Source organism: Empidonax traillii, unplaced genomic scaffold (genome assembly GCF_003031625.1).
Source record: "Empidonax traillii isolate 1590-97213 ecotype Southwest subspecies unplaced genomic scaffold, ASM303162v1 scaffold7:size3022706, whole genome shotgun sequence".
In the NCBI taxonomy this organism is placed as follows: domain Eukaryota; kingdom Metazoa; phylum Chordata; class Aves; order Passeriformes; family Tyrannidae; genus Empidonax; species Empidonax traillii.
Window position 1 is genome coordinate 1,670,178 of NW_020955200.1, and position 20,997 is coordinate 1,691,174.

Consider the following 20,997-nt stretch of genomic DNA (forward strand, 5'->3'; position numbering starts at 1 on the left):
TTTGAGGCTGTTTCCTCTTGTCCTATCACTTCCACCTCAGAAAAAGAAATAGATCTCTAAAACCACATTTCAGGTAATTCTGAAGTAGTAAGATCGTCCCAAACCTCTTTTTTTGCATTCTAAACATACCCAGGTCTGTCAGCCACTCCTCATAAGACTTGCAGTCCAGACCCTTTGCCATCTCTGTTGCCTTTCTCTGGACTTGTTCCAGCATCTCGAAGACTTTCTTGAAGTGAGAGGCCAAAACTGAACACAAGATTCAAGGTGTGGGCTCACCAGTGCCAAGTACAGGGGGACAATCACTGGCCACACTATTGCTGACCCAGGCCAGCCTTTGGCCTTCTTAGCCACCTGGGCACACTGACTCACGTTCAGCTGCTGTTGGCCAGCACTCCCTGGTCCTCTCCTGCCAGACAGCTTTCTAGACACTCTTCCCCCAGTCTGTGGTGCTACAGGGGAACATTGTGGTCTAAAGGCAGGATCTGGCATTCAATCTTGTTGAACCTCATACTGCTGGCCTTGGCCCACCAATCCAGCCTGGCCAGATCCCTCTGCCGAGCCTTCCTACCCTTCAGCAGATCAACATTCCCAACCAACTCAGGGTCATCTGCAAACTGGTTGAGGGAGCACTCGAACCCCTTGTCCAGATCACTGATAAAGTTGTTTAACAGGACTGGCCCCAACACTGAGCCCTGGGGAACACCACTTGTGTGTTCCCTAGATGCCAGTTGGACGTAACTCCATTCACCACCATTCTCTGGGGATAAAGGCCTGTTTCTACAAACATGTATTTATGTCTACAGACCCAGTGAAATGGGTTTACGTGACATAAGCCATTCCCAACTGTCTACCTTGCATATCCATAAAGATTACTTTTACATCTGAATCCCTGATTCTCAGATCCTGCTTACACTGTAAAAGAGAAGAAGATCACACACTGCTGCTACTATTACTACTATTATCAATGTCCATTTTAAAGTCAAAGTACATGCATTTAGGACAAGGACTATTATTTAATATCAAAATACAAATCTGTAATTTAAAACTAGGAACATGGAGCATATTCAGAAGCAGACTCAAGACGGGCCAAGACAATAAGGTTCGCTGACAAGTTAACTAAGTAAATGAATATGCTTCTGTTAAATTATACTGAAGCTAAGCAAAGCAGATTTATTTCTTAAAGAATTTGTTAATTTGCTGTGGTAATAACAATCTTCAATACAGAAGGGATATGAGCAAACAAAAAAACTTGTATGTTAAGCAGAACAACTACATATTTGACAACCATGTTCAGAAAGACAAATGACCAAAGATGTTCTCTTACTTTCCTTGTACCTTAGGAGACTGCAGTTACAAGGACAGTGCTGTTTGATATTGGCTGCAAGAAGAAGTATGGAAACACAGTGTAAATGAAATCCTTTGTCCAATGGTTTTAGTTACAAGAACTTGACACTATTTTTGAAAGAAAATATTCCTCTTATATATCACCAAGTTTGCACGTGAATTCACATACTGACTTCAACATCTGTTTAGTTCCTTGGAAAACAAAGGAACACAATAAAAGCAAAAACAACTCAAAAGTCCTAAAAGAAGTTCTGCACAGATACGTGTATTTAGTAGCAGCATGCATGCTCACGCATCAACATCACAAAAGGTTTATTTTTGTGACCTCCTTCCAGTAACCAGGGCTTCTATAACAACCTTTGATTCATAGTTACAATGGCTACTTTTAAATCTTTACCTATTACATAGCAACACCATCACATACTGAATGAACTCTCAGGTCTCTGCTTGCATTGCATGACCAGTAATGCACAACGAACACTTTTTAATCTAAGCGAGGAAATCAGCTGGCACCGAGTATTCTTCTGAGAGATTTTTCACTGGCTAAGGATTTCTCATGGAAACTTTGGAAACTCCCTCCATCTTCCACTCATAATGGAGCATTCAGAGTAATGCCAGCAGTGACAACGCTTACATCTGTTATGAATAACTGGTCTTTTAAAGCATCAGTCTGCAAAGGAAACTAGATTTTTTTACACTAACATCCTTGGCCTATTTTAGGATGCCTTCAATAATACAAATGCTAAACAAAATTAGAGTCACTTTCATCATAATTTTAGTTGAATCAAATGAATCGCATGCTATGGCAAGCAGTGATAGAATTTAAGTACTTTAGTACTTCAGATGTTGCAGACTTGTAGATTAATAATCAGAAGAGAAAACACATCAACTGTTTTGGGACACACATACTCTCCACACACACCAGTTCAGATGCACCTTGTGATGTTATTGCAAGAGTAACATAAATAAATGAGTCAAATAGCAAGAAAATAACAATGCATGCACAATGAATTACTAGCTCCCCCTTGTGCTTCATTTTTGAAATAATAATCTTTTACAGTTCAAAGAAAAACTCATGCACATCTCCATGTAAATAAAGAGAAAAAAAGGGGGCGGGGGGAGGGAAGAAAAACCCTACATCAACAAAACACCGAATCATTACTGGATATATACAAGCCAGAAGCTCTCTCTATTCGGCAATATGTCACAACATAAACACCACCTTTACAATAAAGGGCTCATTTTTAAAATAAGTAGGGCAACAACAGAATAAAAAATATATTTGTAATGGGAAGATAACAAGGCTAGCAGGAAAATCAGAAAATTTAATCAATTAAATGTATCTGGAAGTAGAAAATGTCAAATATCAAAAGCAAGTGCAAAGGATGAACCAAAAATAGCAGCAGTAACTCATATCAAGATTATCCCCTCCTTCTTCCTTAGCTAAACAGCAGTTGTAAATTTGAGGACAGAATTAATTCAATCTGCCCATGATGAGTTCTCATCCCACTCATATGCCTCTCCCTTTTTTATTTAACTAGCACAAAAAGCATATCTGGTCAGGATGCTTTGTCTTAAGAACTGAGAAAAACATCTTACATGAATTGCACTTCATTCCCCACATGCACCTTACTGAACAACACTATCGTGCAAGACTCTACAGAGCTTTTCACAGAAGACTGATCTCACAGTCACTGCCGCTTGTCTTCACAGCCTCATGTCATCAAAGCACAGCAACGGGGCCAAGACACTCAGAAATTCTTATTAAATGCAATACAAAAATGTAATAGTAAATGTCCCTTGGTTTTTCCTCAAGGCATTCTATAGCTAATTATATTTTCTTATGTATTTTATTTCCATGCACTAAAACCTTACACTTCACAGGCTAACAGAAAAGAGTCTGAAATAGCTACAACTCATGACATAATTTACACTAACTCCAAAAGACTGTAAAACAAGTGTAGCATAGATGCTGACCTATCTCCCAATCCAACGAAGTAAAAACAGTGAAATTTGTGTTTATATAAAAAAAAAACAAAGTAAATGGACAAAAAAATATGAATTTGCCTTACATGTTCAAACATCTAAGTTCAACACAGTATCAAATAGGAGGCAGTCTCTTTGTAAGCCATCCAAAATATTCATTAAGCCCGAGTCACAACAACCTAACTGTGAAACAGCTGTGACCTAATGGTGATACAACTGGCCTTCACAGAAGTATCTTAAGTATTACAACTTTATCGAATATTGAAATTATATGAAAACCACAAATTTATGATGAAAAGAACTGCAAACTGTTATATGTAATCTAATCTACTATGGATTTATTAAACTGACAAGACAGAAAACTCTTAAGTGCTACACTGACTTCTAGGTTCATATCGCCAATTTATTTTCCATCATAAACTGGTCCTCTACATATCTACTTATTTAAACAATTCATTATATGTATGATTCATAACGAAGTCCAGATGCGATACCTGTGTTGCCTCTGAACTATAATAAACAGAGATGTCCCAACAAAAAACAAACAAAGCTTATTTGCTTGAGTGGATGTGTATGTGTATATACTGCCAGTCTGCATTGTACATGGGGTTGAGATGTAATAATAAACTTTCTGAAGGCATTTTTCCAATGTTAGATACATTTAATTCTGATTGCTATTGCTAAGAGGATTAGATAGATCCTTCTTGTGAGCCAGACTGAAAATTGAAAACGTTTAACTAATCTCTGTATACTTTATCCCATAATCAAATGGTTTAATTACCATGATTGAAGAATACTGAACAGCTGCAGGTACTGTGGTGAGACTGTATGATTTATAAACAGAATCATGCATGTTAGAAAAATAAAGTATTTATACAAACAGAAATAGCATTTTTTCTTATTATTTCATCCTGTAGGCAATTATACTGGTATATAGTTAAACACTGGGGCATTTATGGAAAAAATGTGAAACACAAAGACTACAAAATTAAAATCTATCAAAATATTTTTGGCACAAGAAGTAATGCAATTTAGAGAAAAGTTTAAATTCTCCCTTATTCAGACATTTTTAGGCTATACAACTGTAGGTAGCAGTAAGCTCCAGCAATTTGTATCAACACCTAAAAGTACAATTTAGGTTACACTGTGTAGATATGAACATGTCTCTTTTCTCTGTTCATAGATATTTTTGCACTTCCAAGTAAGAAGACACATTTGTACAACAAACTGCTGGGAACAGGTACAGCCACTGAGTACCTTACTTGGTAACTCTGCACTGTTCAGACACCGCAGAATGTTTCTATGACCAAAGTCAGTATAAGAATCCAGAAAAAGAGTTTCCTTCCCCCCTACCCACACAGGTACCCTTCTGAAATTGTTTACACGCAGGTTTTAATTTGAAAAATCACTGGTTTAGTCAGAACTCTTTTGACCTGAAATTATTCATATTACCAGACACAATATTTCTTACTGATACAGACATATTTAGCAGTTTAAATCATATTGAGAGCCTTGCATAAGACATTGTATTTGAGGAGTTAGTGATGTTGAACAGGCCACATCTACTGGGCTTGAGTAGACTGTATTTTATTAATGCAATCTTTATATAATACAATCTTTATAATATAACCTATTATGTCCTTTGGAATGATAAACTGTAGCAGATCAAATGTATTAATTCTGACCAAGAAACTCTTGCATATTCGGGAGTTAGTGACACACATAACACAACCTGAACAGGCACAGGTCTGTGCTCTGCTACACAAATTCCTTGGCTAATGGATAAACTCAGTCAGTTCACAGTGACAGAGTAGGCAGTAGGCAGCTCCCACTTGGTACCAGTGATCATGACACTTCCATGGCCTTGCCTGTACCTCAAAGTTCAGCCAGAAGTTCTCCTGAGAAAATCCTTTCAGAAGAGTTGTTTTCCTGGGAGGAAATTATATAATAGCTCAAAGGTCCAAAAAAGGAAGACTTTCTCTCCATGCACAGGATCTGCTCGGCAAAGCACAACGTTGGAAAATCCACCTGGGCTCCACTGTGTGCTACCGGAGCACAGAATTCCCAGCATCTGAAGGGGTGTAAGATTTACTACCTACATTCACCTTACTCTGTTCTATTAAGCAGTTATTAAGCCATTCGCGTCACTGTGCCTTTCTTACTGAGATACAGAAAGAACCTGCATGAGCCTTCTTTTCCTGACCAACCCCACTACCAACATCAACCCCCCTGGAGCAGAACACACATCTAGGGGTTCATTTGCACCCTTTCCAAGGTGTATCTGTCAAAAAGCTCATAAGCCACAAGGAAAGTTGCATCCAAAGAGGTTTTGGATGTGTTTATCCATTATACATTTGTAGTGAATATCTATCTATTTATCTACCTATCTCTGTGTGTGTGTGTGTGTATAAACACGTATACATATGGGGCTTTATGTATCCGGGTTCTCATAGTCTGTGCTTGCCTAGCAAATGTTTGATCTGCACCATTTTTACCTGTAGCCAAAACAAGCCCTTGAAAAGCTAAGGCAATAAATAGCTCCTGATTGTGTTCAGTAGGTTCCAAACAAACAGTTTTCTTCCTTTCTCATCAACCTGGAAAACAATGTTTTCAAAGCCCAGAAAACTGCAAGTAATCTAAAAGTAATACTCAGCACTTCAGACGTGTTTACAGTGTGAAAGTGACCCTCACTTCCAAATATTACAAAACAAGGCATGGCTAAATATTTAAGTTCTAAAGTACTTCAAATCTGAATTCCACTTACTAAGAAAAAAAAAAAAAACACAAAACCACAAAGCAGAAAGAAACCTTACTTGTATGAGGTCTAAAATACCCAGCTCACTTTCTGAAGAATCCACACAGAAGACAAAGTACAAGGTGGCATAGTGTCGGTAAATTAGTTTGTTATCAGATCCACCTATTAATCTAAACAGGAAAGAAAAAAGGAAAGCTGAGTTAGCATCTCAGGATAAGCTGGACAAATCCTCAAAGATATTTCAGTTAATAGAAGGCCTATTGTTAAAGCCTGGACCATTCCCAAGTCCAAGTATATCACAAACACTTTTATTTTGTGATATAATTCCAAAAGCCAGTTATACTTACCACACACAAACAGTTATTATTATCCATATGGATAACACAAATATAAGAACCTTTTTATTAAAATCAGTTCATGCAGATCATAAACAGGTATTAAATGGACTTCCATTCCACACCAGCACGCACTGTCCAGTGATTAATCTACTTTACAGATTAACAGAGTGTATGCCTATGAATCCTTTCCTACCCTTCTCAGAGAAGCACCAACAGAAAAAGAAAACTGTAATGGAGATTGGCATTTGGATTACAGAAAAAGCTTTAAATTGGGTTTGTGATCCACTTAATAACCAAGAAAATGCAATACTTGTGCTATAAAATGTTTCATGTCCTGAGAAATAAGACTGTACTGCAACCAATATTTTATGACGCAATGTTACAGTCACAGAAACAATTATATTTTTATGGACTCACTAATTGTCAAGTCACTGAACAAGACAAGGTCTCAAGAGGTATGTTCTTCCAGTCCTCTGCTACATCCTTCCCAAAAAAGGCACTTAAATAGGAGATCTATATCAGCTCACTGACATTTGTTTTGAGCTATACGAGGTCTGCTCATATAGAAATGAAAACATTTTTAGGCTGAACCTACATGGCCATGAACATCGTAATTATTCCTTAATTCTGTACCAGAAATGAATCACTGGTACCATAACTCATCCCTTTACTTTCTGTCTCTGTCATAGGGAAAAAATACAAATAAATAAATAAAAATAAAAGTGCAATAAATCTTACAGATCGTTTTGCTTAAGCACATTAATGCTTGGCAGGGATTGGGAGTTGGGGCAGTGAAGGGAAGGGAAATCCTTCCTTCCTGAAGGGCAGAAACTACATTTACATATCATACAAAAATATTACAAATAAATAGGAAATTGGAAAGAAATGGCAATTAAAAGTTTACTCTTTTATGACTTATGTACCCAATTCTTTCAAATACTTCAGTACACACAGTTCTACATAAAAACTGTTGCAGCCTCTGGGTAAACTGCAAACTATAAAGTGATCCCTTTCTCCTCCCTCCTAAAAAAAACCAACTGGAAAAAAATACTGAAATTGTAACCCCGGAATTTAGCAGTAGGAGGAAAGCCAGACCTGTGTTCTCTGTCTCAGTTTATTTTTACTGAGCAGCTGTGATTTTTTAAAAAGCTCCAAATGGCTTCTGTCTTTCACTTACAGAACTCAAGCCAGCATGTTTCCAACTTGAAATCATCTCTAATAACCTTATGATAAAATCATCATATCAACGACTGAATAGTTAGGAAAGAACAATTTCAATTTAAAATATAGTAATAAAAAGAACCCAGGAATCATCTTCATCAAGAAAAAAGACATCATAGCTGACATGCTACAGCTAAGCATACAACCTACTCTGCACACAGAAAATCTAAATGTCAGCAGACTAACTTTCAGTAACCATAAATTTCCATAAACAGAATATATAACAGACTATGATAATCTCTGTCACACACTGGAGATCATAAGCTTTCTCCACCCATTATGACCCCTTTATCTAGAAGGTGGCTTTTAAACTATTTACTCTTGATGATTAATAAATATCTCAAAATAAATCACATCTTCGTTTCAGAATTTTTTCACTTCAACTAAAGCAAGACCACTTTCAAAAAACCACCCAGATGATTCAAGAAAGAATATTTTGTGTCTGTCTTCTAGAAACAGAACACATATGTCTGGCTTTTCTCTTACCTTGCTTTTCCTATATTAATTAAAAAGCTTGGTTAGCACATATAAAACCTATTTTTTTTCTTCCTGGTTTATACAGCAAGTCCAAATGCTGATAAAAAGGCTAAGGAACCCTACTGTTAGAAGCTGTCCACTCAAATTTTAGGAGTTCAAGCTAAAGCAGCAGATCCAAAATACATTCATTTTCTCAGTGGGTATGGCAAAGGCCAATGCCTCTTAAAATGAGACCAGAAAACATTAGCTTGATTATAGGTAAACATCATCTACCTGTTCCTTCCCCATCTTTGTGTCTGAAACAAAGTTGCATTAGATATGGGGCTGTGTCAGTTACAGCATTAGAAAAAGAGCAGCTTTATTGCCTAACACATTTGGATACCTATATCTATACTTCAGTTACTAAAGAAGATGTACAGCTGGTGCATCAGTCTTTGCATATTAAAAAATGTAACACGGCATTTACATTACAGCTGTAAAAAGTTATATTACAATCAGCAGTAATAACACTTGAAAGCCAGTATTAGGCATTTTTTTCAAAGTTGATACTTACAGTCCTCCTTCTAGAAAATTACAGACATTTTCATCACGTTTTGATACTAAATGGAAAGTTTCTCTGATAATTTGTTGCTGTGTATCTTCACTCTAAGAAAGAAAACACACTTTGCTAAAAAGGACTGACAAAGCAGAGCACACACAACTAATAAACACAGAGTGTATCAGCAGCTTCAAATTACCTACTCCTGAAGGTTCAAATCTGCCAGTTAACAAGATGCATATTGTTTTTCTCATTTCAACACAAAAAGCCATATTTACAACTTGCAGAAGAATGTATTACTGAGAAACAACTGTGGAAAAGTGACTGTTTTTAAGAAACTTCCTTAAAAAGTTGAGATTTGCCTCCAGTACTGGTTCAATTAACACTAAAGAATGCACAAGTTTAAAAGGTCCATAAATAAATCTGTCTTATTGAAATCCCACACAAAAACACAAACAAGGCAATTGCACCTGTTTCTGTGCACCACAAAGCTTCAGGGAAATCATTTAACGCCAAAATTTCTTAATTTCAATTGCTATTCACATTTTCAAAATTTCTAAGCATTCAGTTTATACAAACATGTTACCCTACTCTAAGCACTGAGAATTTGTTCTAAGTCCATTTATGAAAGTAGTAGAGCAGAATGGTTTTAGGAGAAAAATCTGGTATCCTCTGGCCATTTATTTCTCCCTTTCTCCCTTCCCCTGCTTCTTCTCCCTTCCTGGACTCTTGTGTACACAACAGTAAGAGAAGATAGAAAGAGTCAATTGCATTTGAATGGAAATGAGAATGGAAATAATTTATGTATTAATACGAATTTACCTTTCTAAAGTCTTTCATCTACATATTTAATTGTTAGCTGCACACTGAGGGGGGGAGGGGAAAGGGGGGAAAGAGAGAAAGAAAGAAACTTATTAAGTTACTGTAGCTCCGCAACTGAAGTTATCAAGAACAGAGCGGGGGCACAAGGGAATGCTTATCTTTATGTGCAGGTGAGAATATTCCATTCTAATTTTTAAATTTGAAATGGTAAACTAAAGACATCTACGTGGCAACTGAGAAAAAAGAAAATAGATTCACAAAGCTCTATTAAAATTTCCCAATATTGGCTAAGAAAGGACTAAATTCAGTCATGAGTAGGAATGGCCTGTATCAGCTACTCTCCTTCAATTCAAAGCCTGACTGCAAACTGAAGTGTGACAGTCACCATTTCTGCTTTGAGGTGCAGAAGATACATCTGCTCCAATGAACTGTGACTGTAAGTAATTTTACTACTGAAAAAATAATAATTTGCATATATAACTCTTAGAAGCACCAATTTTTCTCTTCTGTTTTAATGCCCAAGGTCAGACCAAGCAGACCTTCGCCTATTTGCTGGGAAATACAGAATGTTCAAAACATTACATTAAAATTTCTTATCCTTGAACTAAATCAACAGTTTCCACATTGTTTCTCACTTCCCTGAGGCTGCGCTTTCCTTTCATTCAGATCAAGTGCTTTGTGCTGCATTCTCAGAGCTGCTTTGCTACTTGTTTTCTCCCATGCAGAAGAATACTTTTTTCTATTTCATCACATTTTCATGTCAACTGTATTATTACAGCGCACTGAGAGTTTCCAAAGGAAAAGGTTCTGCCAAGTGAACCTGTGAGTCCCAACAAACTCATCTCAGACGTTCTGACCGCTCTGCAACAGCACAGACCCACAGCACATAAGGCTGAAAACACAGCTGCGTTCAGAACAGCAGCTCAGAGCCAGGTCCGCCACCGGCTGAAACTCCCTGCCTTCACCTCTGGAGCTGTCGAAGGGTCATTCCCAGTGGGAACACCATAGGCTGGGGGAACAGCTTTCTTCAAGGCCTCGTTCTCCCGGTCTCAGCGCCTCCCCATCCCCCCCCGGCGCTGCCCCGGGCCCAGCGCAGCCGGCAGGGCCGGGCCGGCCCGGGTATCCCGGTGTGCGATCCCCGGTCGCCCCGCCCCGCCCCGCCCCGCCCCACTCCGCCCGGCCCGGCCCGGCCCGGCCCGTACATAGCGCTGGTAGAACTTGGAGAGCCGCGGCTTGCCGTGGTTGTTGAAGATGAGGATGGCTTTGATCATGGTGGGGCGGCGGCGGGGGCCGGGCCGGCTGCGCGGTGCTGTGTCCCCCTCCCTTCCTCTTCTTATTCTTATTCCTGTTCCTGTTCCTGTTCCTCCTCCTCCTCCTCCTCCTCCTCTCCCTCTCCCCACGTGGCCGGGGGGATCGCGCGCGCACCACGTGCCGGGCGAGGCGCGGCTGCTGCCGGCGGGACGCCTCGCGCCGCACGTGACGCGCCCGGCGTGCCCACGTGACGGGAAAGCCGGTGGCGCCTCGTCACTTCCCGCCGCCCGCGGAGGCGGAGCTGCCGCCTCATCATGGCGGAGGCGGAGGAGCTGCAGCAGCAGCCGCAGAGTGCCGGCCGCAGCGACGGCGGGGAGGAGGCCGCGGAGGGCGGAGCAGCGGCAGCGGGGGCCGCGGAGCCGGGTCCGCCTGCGGCCGGATCCCCGGGCACCGAGGAGCCTGCAGGCGACGCCAAGAAGAAAAGTAATGGGGCGGGGGGGCCGCCGGCGGGGCAGGCGCGCGGTGACGAGCGGGCGCACCGGCCAATGGGCGGCGGGGGGCGGGCGGAGCGGGCCAATGGGCGGCGGAGGGCGGGCGGAGCGGGCAAATGGGCGGTGTTGGGGGCGGGCCCTGTGTGACGTGCCCTCCCCGCAGTTGACGTGCTGCTGAAGGCCGTGGGCGACACCCCCATCATGAAGACCAAGAAGTGGGCGGTGGAGCGGACCCGCACCATCCAGGGCCTCGTGGACTTTATCAAGAAGTTCCTCAAGCTGATGGCCTCCGAGCAGCTGGTACGGGCGGGAGCCGGGCGGATGTTGTCATACCCTGCAGGGACACTGCTGGAATTCCAGGCTGCAGCTTCCTGCAGGAAGCTTGTAGGAAGTGCACCAGGAGAACTGTCTCAAGTGTAGCACTGAAGGGAGCTGTGGCAGTGCAGCCTGGGTGTGCTAGCTCTGACCTTTGGGCTTTTTTATCCATTTCTCCGTGTGCGATGCTGCTGGGCAGAGCTGTGTGCCCGCTGGGCAGCGCTGCATCCCAAGGAGACATTCCTGTGCACAGTGCTCCTGTGTGAGTCAGCTACACGGGTGTGGTATCTGGAAAAATGTCCACAGTGTTTGTCACTGACCTTCTGAACACAAGTGTCTGTTTCCTTCAGAACGTACACCTCAAACAGTTTAATTACTGTCATAGGACAGTTTGTCTTTTAAAATGGGTGGCTGGGAAGTGCTCACAGATGGGCAGCAGATTGCCAGTATTATCTATGGGTTGCTTCCCATGGAACCCTTCACAAGCCCAGGTGACCTTGTGATAACATTGGAAGGGCTGGAAATACAATTGCACGACTTCTGTTGTTTTATTCTTAACATCTGTAAACTTCAGAGTTTTAATTTAAGATATGAGGTTAAAGCTAGACTCATTAAAGTAGCCAACTAAAGTGTAAATGAGATTGTTCTGTTCTTGGTCTGCAGGGTCTTCTTTAAATATGTAGCCATAAAGGATTTCACTAGCCTTCTCTTTCACCTGGAAATCTTGGCGGGTTTCGTTTTCCCAAGGCTTAGTATCTCAGAGAAGAGTTATAGTTCAGGAATAAACTGTTCATGGATATTTTCAACAATTTGATTCACTAACTGTCATGTCATTATCGGGGGGGGGGGGGAGAAAAAAAAAGGAGCACATAGCCTTCCTGTGTGGTTTCAGGAGCAAAGCCATAGGAATTTTATAGCTGTTATTTGGGAATAGCATATGATGACCCACTACCTGTTGCTACCTTGCACTGCAGATCGAAAGGCCCTTTTTGACACTGTGGACTCACTATATGTGTAAATGCATTTGGAGCAGGAAGTAAGAAGGATGACCTGAAAAAAGAATAAAATAATTCTAATTGAGCAAATCTGGAATAGTGTGAATGATTTGGATGCTTGAAATAGGAGCATGAACTAAGCCAGTGAGTTCACTTTGTGCTTCTGTATGGGAGACTAATGGGTCACACTTGGCAGGAAAAGGAAGTCAGCACGCTTGCTTTGGCTTGGTCTGGTTGGCCACACAGAGGTGACTCCTGGAAGTCGTATTGCCCCTGCACACTGAAGAGAAATAGTAATTGGGTGTGTTCTGGTGTGTGTTGTAAAGATTGTAAAAGAACTTCTGACTGCGGAATGTTTCTTCCGTGTTCCTTATGAGATAAATGTGAGATCTCCATCACTTCTCTTTTGCTTTGTTGCAGTTCATATATGTAAACCAGTCTTTTGCTCCATCTCCAGACCAAGAAGTTGGGACCCTCTACGAGGTGACTTTCATCTTAAATAACCTTTCCAAATGTGTTTAGCGGGATTTGTCAGTATGCTTCCAGCACTTGAAATCTGTTACTGCCCTTAGCAGTAATACTGTCTATTTAACTTAGTGTAGTTGATATTCACAGATCTATGTGAATATGATCTAAAGAGATTTGACTTCACACAGCCTCTGGAAATGCATTCCTTCACATGCAGTATGTTGGCATGCCTCCTGTTATGACGGAGAGCTTTCTTACCTGTAATTATATTCCATGAGACACTTTACCTGATGGGAGGGGGTTTGTTTCATGTAGATGCTAGCCCATGAATAAATTTAACATCTCATGTTTTTGTGTTTTCTTGCAGTGTTTTGGAAGTGATGGCAAGTTAGTACTGCATTACTGCAAAACTCAGGCATGGGGATGAACGACAGGCAATAGAGTTGTTCAGGTGTTCTCTTCAAAAAGGGAAAAAGGGACTAACTGTCTTAAACTCAACCTGTAAACACATGACAAGAAGGATTTTTGCATTTCTGCTTGTGCCTGTATGATGCAGGTGAATAGCATAAGCGAAGATCTACTTAGGCTGTCTGATCACGTGGCTTCTTTCTGGTGTACATCTGAGGTGCAGAGAAAACACCTGCGGTCTGTACAGTAGAGCCAGCTCTCTTGCTGCTGACTTCTTAATTGCTGTATTTGAAGGGAAGCTATTTCAGCTGTCTGGAGGATTGACTGGACACCTGTATGCTGTATTGAAGATAAAAGTACCTTTTTTATTAAAAGTGATGTGTGTTGTACATATAGCCTGGGGTTCAGTTTACTTCTGACATGTGCATTTGTTACGTGCATTCTGAATATGCGTTATCTCATGTCATTTCAAGACTGGTTTTTTTTTTTCCTCATGATGTGTAGGTATTGGTATACAGTCTGACTACTTTACTCTGTACCTTCCTAGTGTTGGTAGTGTCAGCACCTCATCATTTACACGGCACAGCATAAGGATAGGCCTCAAAATACGTTCCTCCCGCACTAATCGCATAGTGATTTATTGAAGTCTGAATGCTTCAGCAGCTGCCAAGGTATTTCTTCTGACACTGTTTAATAACTTGCATCTTTAGTTAAATGATGCAACTAGCTGTTGCATCTTCAGTTAAGAGACAAATAGACATGAGGTGCTAAAAACCTACTCTATATATCCTCATTTTGTTTGGTGTAATTCTCGTGTTTCACCAGATGCATGGTCCACCAATGAAATAGAATGCACTTTACATCCTTTTGCTAAGTCATGACAACGTGGCTTGGTTTGGGGTTTGTTCCATCATGGAGAGGTCTTGGTACCTTTACTAGGGTACTGACCTTTGCTTTTATTTGTTGGAGGGTTTGGGTATGAAAGGTGGGAGGTTCGTGGGTTTATTTTAAATATCCGTGTTACAGTCTTTAATGTTTGTTTAAGCTGAACTAAATTAAATGTTAGTTTGCTTGCATAATGTTCTTAGGCTGGATGAATTTTGATCCATGACGTAATCCAGTTCTTCAGCACACACAGACAAAACAGCCTGTTCCAGTTTAAAGGATGTTTTCACAGTAGTCTTGAACTGTTCACTGCTGTTTCATACATAACTGGCTCTTATGTGGCTCTGCAACCTGTGTGTCCACCCTCAGAGGACTTAGGGAGAACTAACACTCAGCTTACCTTCCCAGTGTTGCTGCAGTTTGCACGCAGCATGCCATGTGTGCCACAGTTACACAGACACATGCCCTGCATCCTTGCTCAGTGTATTCTACCGTCCTTTAAGTGGAAAACCTGGATTCACTGGGTTAAGCTAACAAGGCAGAATTGGCTGTAAACTTAAAACTTCAAATAATCCATATTTTTCCCTGCTCATAACCTGGATCTCATAAATCTCCATTTGAGAGAATTATTGCAGAGGTAAGCACTCTGATTCTGCCTTGTGGAGGAAATTGCCTGCTCAGGTACTTTGAGGACAGCACAACCTTGCCAGCCACTAGAGGGTACACGAGGACAAAGGTATTTACATAGTTTTTCCTAGATTTTTTTTATTTCAATCTTTTTCATAGCATGTCCACTTGCTGTCCTTACAAATATAAATAGTCTGTTCTCCCACGTGACCCTATGTTTACCTAAGATAAGCTACTAGTCTGGTTCTCTTTGAAGAATGTTCTATTGGTACCTTTCACCTCACTTGATCTTAACAAATGAAACTACTGATAAACTGCAAATGTGCTTTTCAGAAGTGATGCAACAAGGTTGGGGGATGTGTGTATTTGGTTGGTTGGTTTGTGTGTATTTGGGAGGGTTGTGTTTTGATTTGGTTTTAAAATAATAAAAACACAATAAGATCTTGAAGAAGAACTGTACGTCATTGTATCATGCCAGCTAAAGGTCGAACATTGTGATTCATGTTGAATCTATAGATAATTTTTATTCTCTGAAGTTGAATAAAAAAAACCTTTTACCACGATTCCTTGAAATGTCATAGTCCAGTAATGTAAAAGCCACAGTAATGGTTTGGATTTCTTTTGTTCACCACATGCATTTTTGGACCTGGTTAACTTTTTCATGAAGATTTGAATTATTATTTTATTTAAGATTCATCTTGTTCCTTGAGTAATACTTACTTATTACTGCTTACTCCAGCATTTTTTCTGCTCTTAATTTTTCTCCAATCCCAACTGATTATTTCTTGGTCCTCCCTCAATGCTTTTAAGTGGCTGCCTTTATTCTGTTGCTTTTAACAACTGCCAGTTTGAGTTCTACTAATTTCCCCCATCTAACTTCTGTACCTTCTTTACATAGACAGTCCTGCTTTTTGCCACTTTTTCCTCTAGTTTTGTACCTTCTTTCATCATAGTCAGTGCTTGTTTATCTCTGGTAGCTCTTTAAGAACCATGGGCTCTCTCTGCCTGGACTTAGGGTGTGACTGTTTTAAGTGGCAGAAACTTTCCCTTGTTCATAATTTTAAGTAACAGAATAGACTGCAAATGTGTCAAGTAGGTAATGTGTCAAGTGAACAAATAAGTGATTCCCAGTAAGCTGCTCGTAGAATTTGCAAAAGACAAAGGTTGCAAAATACATGTTAAATTTCCTCTTTTAGAAAGTGACATTATAGCATCTAAAATCACAGATGATCCTGAAATTCTTATATCTTTAAAAATAGTATTTCTAGTAAATTGAAAACATGAAAAGCTGAAATAGAACATGAACTGGATTTGGTATGAGCAAAAGTTGTGACTATCCTTTAAGTGATCTCAATTGCTAAAGTGGGAGAAAAAGGATGTGAAAGTAAGGGCTGACTCTTACACAAGTCTGTGAGAATTGTACAAGACAAAAAAAGTGTAGATGTACTCAGTATTGTGTTCCACCCGAAGATGCTACAGCACTGAACTGCCAATATTTGTAATGTAATTTAATTCACTTGATTTTCTGTAATTGAATTAACAGAAAGGGCATATTGGGAAAATTCAGTAAATAGACTAATTTTTAAAGACTGAGAAGTAAATAAAGTATTGTAGAAGAAATTTTTTATACTGTTTTTAGGAAAGACTTCACAACATCCTGATACTAAATAATAGTACTATGCAAAATTCAGTTATCCTATTTCAAGTTAATAACCACCAGGTTCAAACCCTGTAAACTGGGAGGCATTATTTATATGTCTGCTGTAATGGTTTAGAGACTAGCATTAATTATAAAATTGTAACTTGTAGCTTGAACTAATCCTAAAAGCACACGGAAAACGTAAAGGAGCCAAATGAAACTAAAGTTACCTCAGGAGTGAAATTATAAAGTACATAGTCATGTCACCTATGCACATACTGATTAAGTGTCATCTTTACTTTCAAGTCTCCAAAAACTACTGCTAAGACTTTAACAGAGCATATGTCTCTGTTAATTATTCCCACAACATAATCTCGAATGTAGGGATCTACAGTAAATTCAAGGTGGTACGCTGGAAATTCACAGGTCCATTCTTCAAAATCCTTCTCAACTCCAAAACGGCTTCTGTTTACACATTGTTGATATTCATGCTCATTTTGCAGATCAAATTCTGCCATTTTTTGCACAAGTTTTTGGCTTATGTTGTTCTTGACTACTCTGAAGTTGCAGTTACTCTTCAGGGATGTTGCACAAAGGTTATTCAAGGCATTATTGTACTACATTTTCATCTTGGAGATGAAGGGGAAAAAAGGTACAAAAATGCCTTCAACTCTGGGGTTTTCGTGATGATTATAACTATTACAAGCTTGTATAAAATGCAACATGCATTAAAAGTTAAGTGTTTTCAGCCTAGTTTTGCATTGGATCATCAAGAGAAAGAAACTTGATCATCAACTTGACAAGAAAACAAGCAAAATGTGTTTCTTTTTTGCAGAGACCATGCTTCAGCTTTGCTAGCACTGTATTTAATATGTTTCCAAGGATAAACATTATGAAAATCAACATATTTTTCTTGTCCTTGCTTTGCTCTTGCTTCAGTAGCCATAATGCCATGAGATGTCCGGTGCATCTCACTGTATTTTAGTCAGAAGTCTTTTGAAGCTAAAATATTTAGGGAGGCTAAAACTCATTTAGAGATTGTTTCATCGTAAAATGGAAGGTTAAGAAAGGTTGAATGAATCAGCTATTGACTAAGGAGAGACCAAAATAAGTATGTTAAAGGCTTAATGTCAAGCCTGTCACACTGCATCTATGTCACTAGACTTGGTAGTGCCAGGAGATTTTCTGGGGCACTGTAGCTCAGTCATCTGTACAGTTAGTTGTTAGAACAGTTGCTGGCACAGATTTTTGCCTGTGCACAGTTCGAGAGTTGGCAAGGTACCACTCCTGGTGGGCACTTTGGACGTGATCAGCCTGCTGTGGAGCTTGAGAGGTAAATAATGTGGATGTGAACTGTCCTTTGCAAGCTGGCCTCTGTGCCAGGGATCAGTCCTTGGAGTACTTGTTGCTAGGTACACAGTGCTGATTTCAGATGGGATTTGATCCCTGCTATGCACACTGAGAAAAATTAAACTTTGGGAAGAAAAGCAATTGTCACTCTTAAAACTTCAGGAGCAATCTAGGAACTTTTTTTTGACAAACACTGAAGCCTTAAGGCAGTCCTTTTTAAATGACTTGCCAAGGGAAATTAATTTTTTTTAAGCTTTCTTTTTTCTCTCTGGAAGAGATTAGTGCGTGCATTCTTGTAATAGTTTCAGGGTTAGAGGGAAAAGGACGGTGCTAGAGTTGCCCCTACCTTCTGGTGAAGTCAGGTTGACGAGGCCCAAATCCTGACACCGGGATGCTACACTCCAAGCGTTTGGCCAACGCAGATCCCAACACCTTCTGCAATGAAGTTGCCTCCTCTTCACGGGGGTCAACCATGCCTGACGTTGGATCGCCATGTGACGAACGTTGAAGGTGGATAGGGAGAGGAAACCCCAGGCAAGAGATTTTTCCTTTTACCCCTAGTCCTGGAGGGGATCGGTGCTCCCTCCCTTCCCCCTACCCACGTGGAGCCCCATGGCCTCCAGAGAGACCACAGGACACCAGCATCAAGCAGGGAGAGCAGGCAGAGAGCTTTATTGTTCTGGTAATTGCTTAAATACCTTTGGGGGGATTACAGTGTAACTAGTGGGAGTCTAGGAGGTCTTACAAACCAACCAATTACAAGAAAGGGTTAACAACCAGTAGATGAGCTTCCAGTTATCTCTTAGACATTCCGAAGATACAGGTAAGAGTGAGGAATCTTGGGAAGGAGAAGGGTTTACACAGAGAGTTACAGAGCCATTTTGGGAGCATGTTCACTTTAACAACGTTAAAACTTCTGCATTCTTTTATATACTGCAACATTTTTTGAATGGTTCTCGAGTTTTCCTCAATGCAGTTGTCTCTAAATGCCTACCAATAGCTACATTCAGCAATATTTTTTATTAAGGATGCAGATTATAGATGGTGATGAAGTACTACCTGTACGTCTAAATTCACTCATACTTTTCTTTATTAAAAGTAGATGATGAACATTCTTTAAAAAAAAAGAAAAAAAGTAAGTGTAAGAGTCTTAGCAATCTTGCTTTGTATCATCCTATGGAATATTTTCACATGCAAATTATTTATATGTGTCTGTATATCAATTAAACTTGAGACAATACAGTGTTAAAATATAGTTCCATTGAGGGTCTAATCTTAAAAAAAAGGCTGGAGTTACATATTCCAATTGCAAAAATCCATTGCAAGTATATGACATTAAAGCAGACAAAAATGTCTTTCCCTCAAGCTCAGTTTGGTAACAGAACTAATAACCCTAGCAGCTCTTGGGAACTAAAACACATTAAGAGCCCTTCAGCTCTGAAACAGGAAACCTCAAAGGAAAAAAGGGCTCCAAACAAAACTACACAATAAATATTGCCACTGCAGTGAAGGCTAGGCAGCACTTTAACTTTCTCATATAAATATCACAACTGAAAGAAACAGCAACTTATTTTCAAGTGTTTTTCTCATGGAGAGAAATGTCAATATTTTATATTTTATTTATAGCTGTGCATGCTGCACTAATGTCCCAGCAAAAGTGAATCAAATTGATTTCCTCTAAGAGTCCTTTCTGTGCTGTGTGGTTTAATGCTTTGCTGCTCTTCACCACATTGTTTGGTTTGTCATTTTTTAGTTTTTTACTTTAGCAGTGCACATGCCATTTAGTAGTTGTAGGTATTTTCAATGTATGGCATGAGTTTGTATGTGGTGTCCTCATTTCAGTCATGGATTACTGCATGTTTTCAGTCTGAGGGTGTTTCACTGCATGATATTTGATACAGTTTCTTCTCAAGCTTTTCTTGAGAACTGCAGTGTCTGCGGCAGCTTCTGCAGCAAAATCTGTAAAGTACCAAGGGATCAATCTCACTTTCCAGGTTATATGACTGAGGAACAGCTGCACTGCTGCATTGAATCATGGCTACCTAGAGTCATGTGGCCCCAAAACTTGCACTACAGCTGCTGATCCAGATTTTCTTTTTAAAAAGCTATCTCTACAATCATAAAAAGACTTAAGTGGACGGAGACTAAATAAAGAAGTGATTTAGTAAAAGGGTAAAAGCTATTCTGTCTGGAGGAGGAGATTTAAATACTCCTTATTGGATTGAAGTGCTATTATCTGGCCAGACTAACAGACCAAAGAGACACAGCATAGTTGCTTGCCACAAGAGTCTGGTCAGGGACCAGAGGATCCCAGTTTAAGCCACCCCACAACTTTTATTTGGAGTTACAAGATGTATAGTAAAGTCTTCAGTCACAAGCTACATATTTGGGCCCAATATATGGTGCAAAGTTTTTAATGCTAGGGTTCATTAATTCCATCAATCTTAATTGAAGATTTTCCTCAATAAAGTGTGAGAAAACCTGTTGAGCTGTACCCCAACAGGAGATGCAGTATGTGTTTGGGTGCTTCACCTGGGAAGTCTGTCTTGGGGTTAGATGTCATGCCAATGATTGCTAGATCTGCTTACACCTGTCTTCTGGGTAACAGTTGGGTGGTTTGGCATTTGTACTTAAAGCAAAGGTTTTGCGATTAAAGCCCAAACTCCCATTTTCCAAGACAAGGTTTTAATAGGACAGTTCAGAAATACCTGCAACAGTTAATTTCTACAGGGCTAACGGTATATGATTTCCAGCAATAAAAGTGCATAAAATCCTGCACACTCCTTTATAATGTGAAAACAAGTTCCATGCTGTGTGGATTACAATGCTCTCTTATTTTAAATTTTCAATGACTGCTGTATGTGCTCAGATCCTTGTGCCATTTCTGTCAATAGGTTATTAACAAAAGCTGTAGGGACATGAATATTGTTCCTTATGGTGTTCATGCAATCAAGTAATCAACTCCTATAGAACTTCTGAGGACCAACATGTAATGTTGAATGATTGAAAATGAGAATCTAAACACTTTTGAATAGGAGCAAATAAAATGACAGCAATATAGATGAGCTGTAATAAACAGCAGCAGTT

The 20,997-nt window shown here is 39.9% G+C and overlaps 2 protein-coding genes across 5 annotated transcripts in view; one reads left to right on the forward strand and one right to left on the reverse strand.

Moving 5' to 3' along the window:
• The window catches only part of AP3S1 (adaptor related protein complex 3 subunit sigma 1), a 30,373-nt gene extending 19,505 nt beyond the window's left edge, over positions 1–10,868 (reverse strand). For 2 of the 4 annotated variants that reach the window (XM_027881639.1, XM_027881655.1), the window contains exons 1-4: positions 10,857–10,868; positions 10,684–10,814; positions 8,675–8,766; positions 6,144–6,255 (exon numbers count right to left, since the gene is read on the reverse strand). In XM_027881639.1, the coding sequence (XP_027737440.1) occupies positions 6,144–6,255; positions 8,675–8,766; positions 10,684–10,752 (273 nt within the window). In that variant the 5' untranslated portion in view covers positions 10,753–10,814; positions 10,857–10,868. Of the gene's footprint in view, positions 1–6,143; positions 6,256–8,674; positions 8,767–9,481; positions 9,526–10,683; positions 10,815–10,856 lie in introns of those variants that run through there. The other 2 variants (XM_027881647.1, XM_027881662.1) reach the window with 2 other exon arrangements.
• Positions 10,869–11,046: 178 nt separating this feature from the next.
• Positions 11,047–14,485, forward strand: ATG12 (autophagy related 12). The gene is made up of 4 exons (XM_027881672.1): positions 11,047–11,215; positions 11,387–11,523; positions 12,954–13,016; positions 13,369–14,485. The coding sequence occupies exons 1-4, from the start codon at positions 11,047–11,049 to the stop codon at positions 13,426–13,428; spliced, it is 429 nt and encodes a 142-aa protein (XP_027737473.1). The 3' UTR covers positions 13,429–14,485.
• Positions 14,486–20,997: the final 6,512 nt, after the last annotated feature.

Bases quoted from the DNA above. Each gene is read 5' to 3' on its own strand.
- ATG12 (XM_027881672.1), top strand. From the start codon at position 11,047: ATGGCGGAGGCGGAGGAGCTGCAGCAGCAGCCGCAGAGTGCCGGCCGC. The intron at 11,216-11,386 runs GTAATGGGGCGG...CCCTCCCCGCAG, and splicing joins AGGCGACGCCAAGAAGAAAA to TTGACGTGCTGCTGAAGGCC. The intron at 13,017-13,368 runs GTGACTTTCATC...GTTTTCTTGCAG, and splicing joins AAGTTGGGACCCTCTACGAG to TGTTTTGGAAGTGATGGCAA.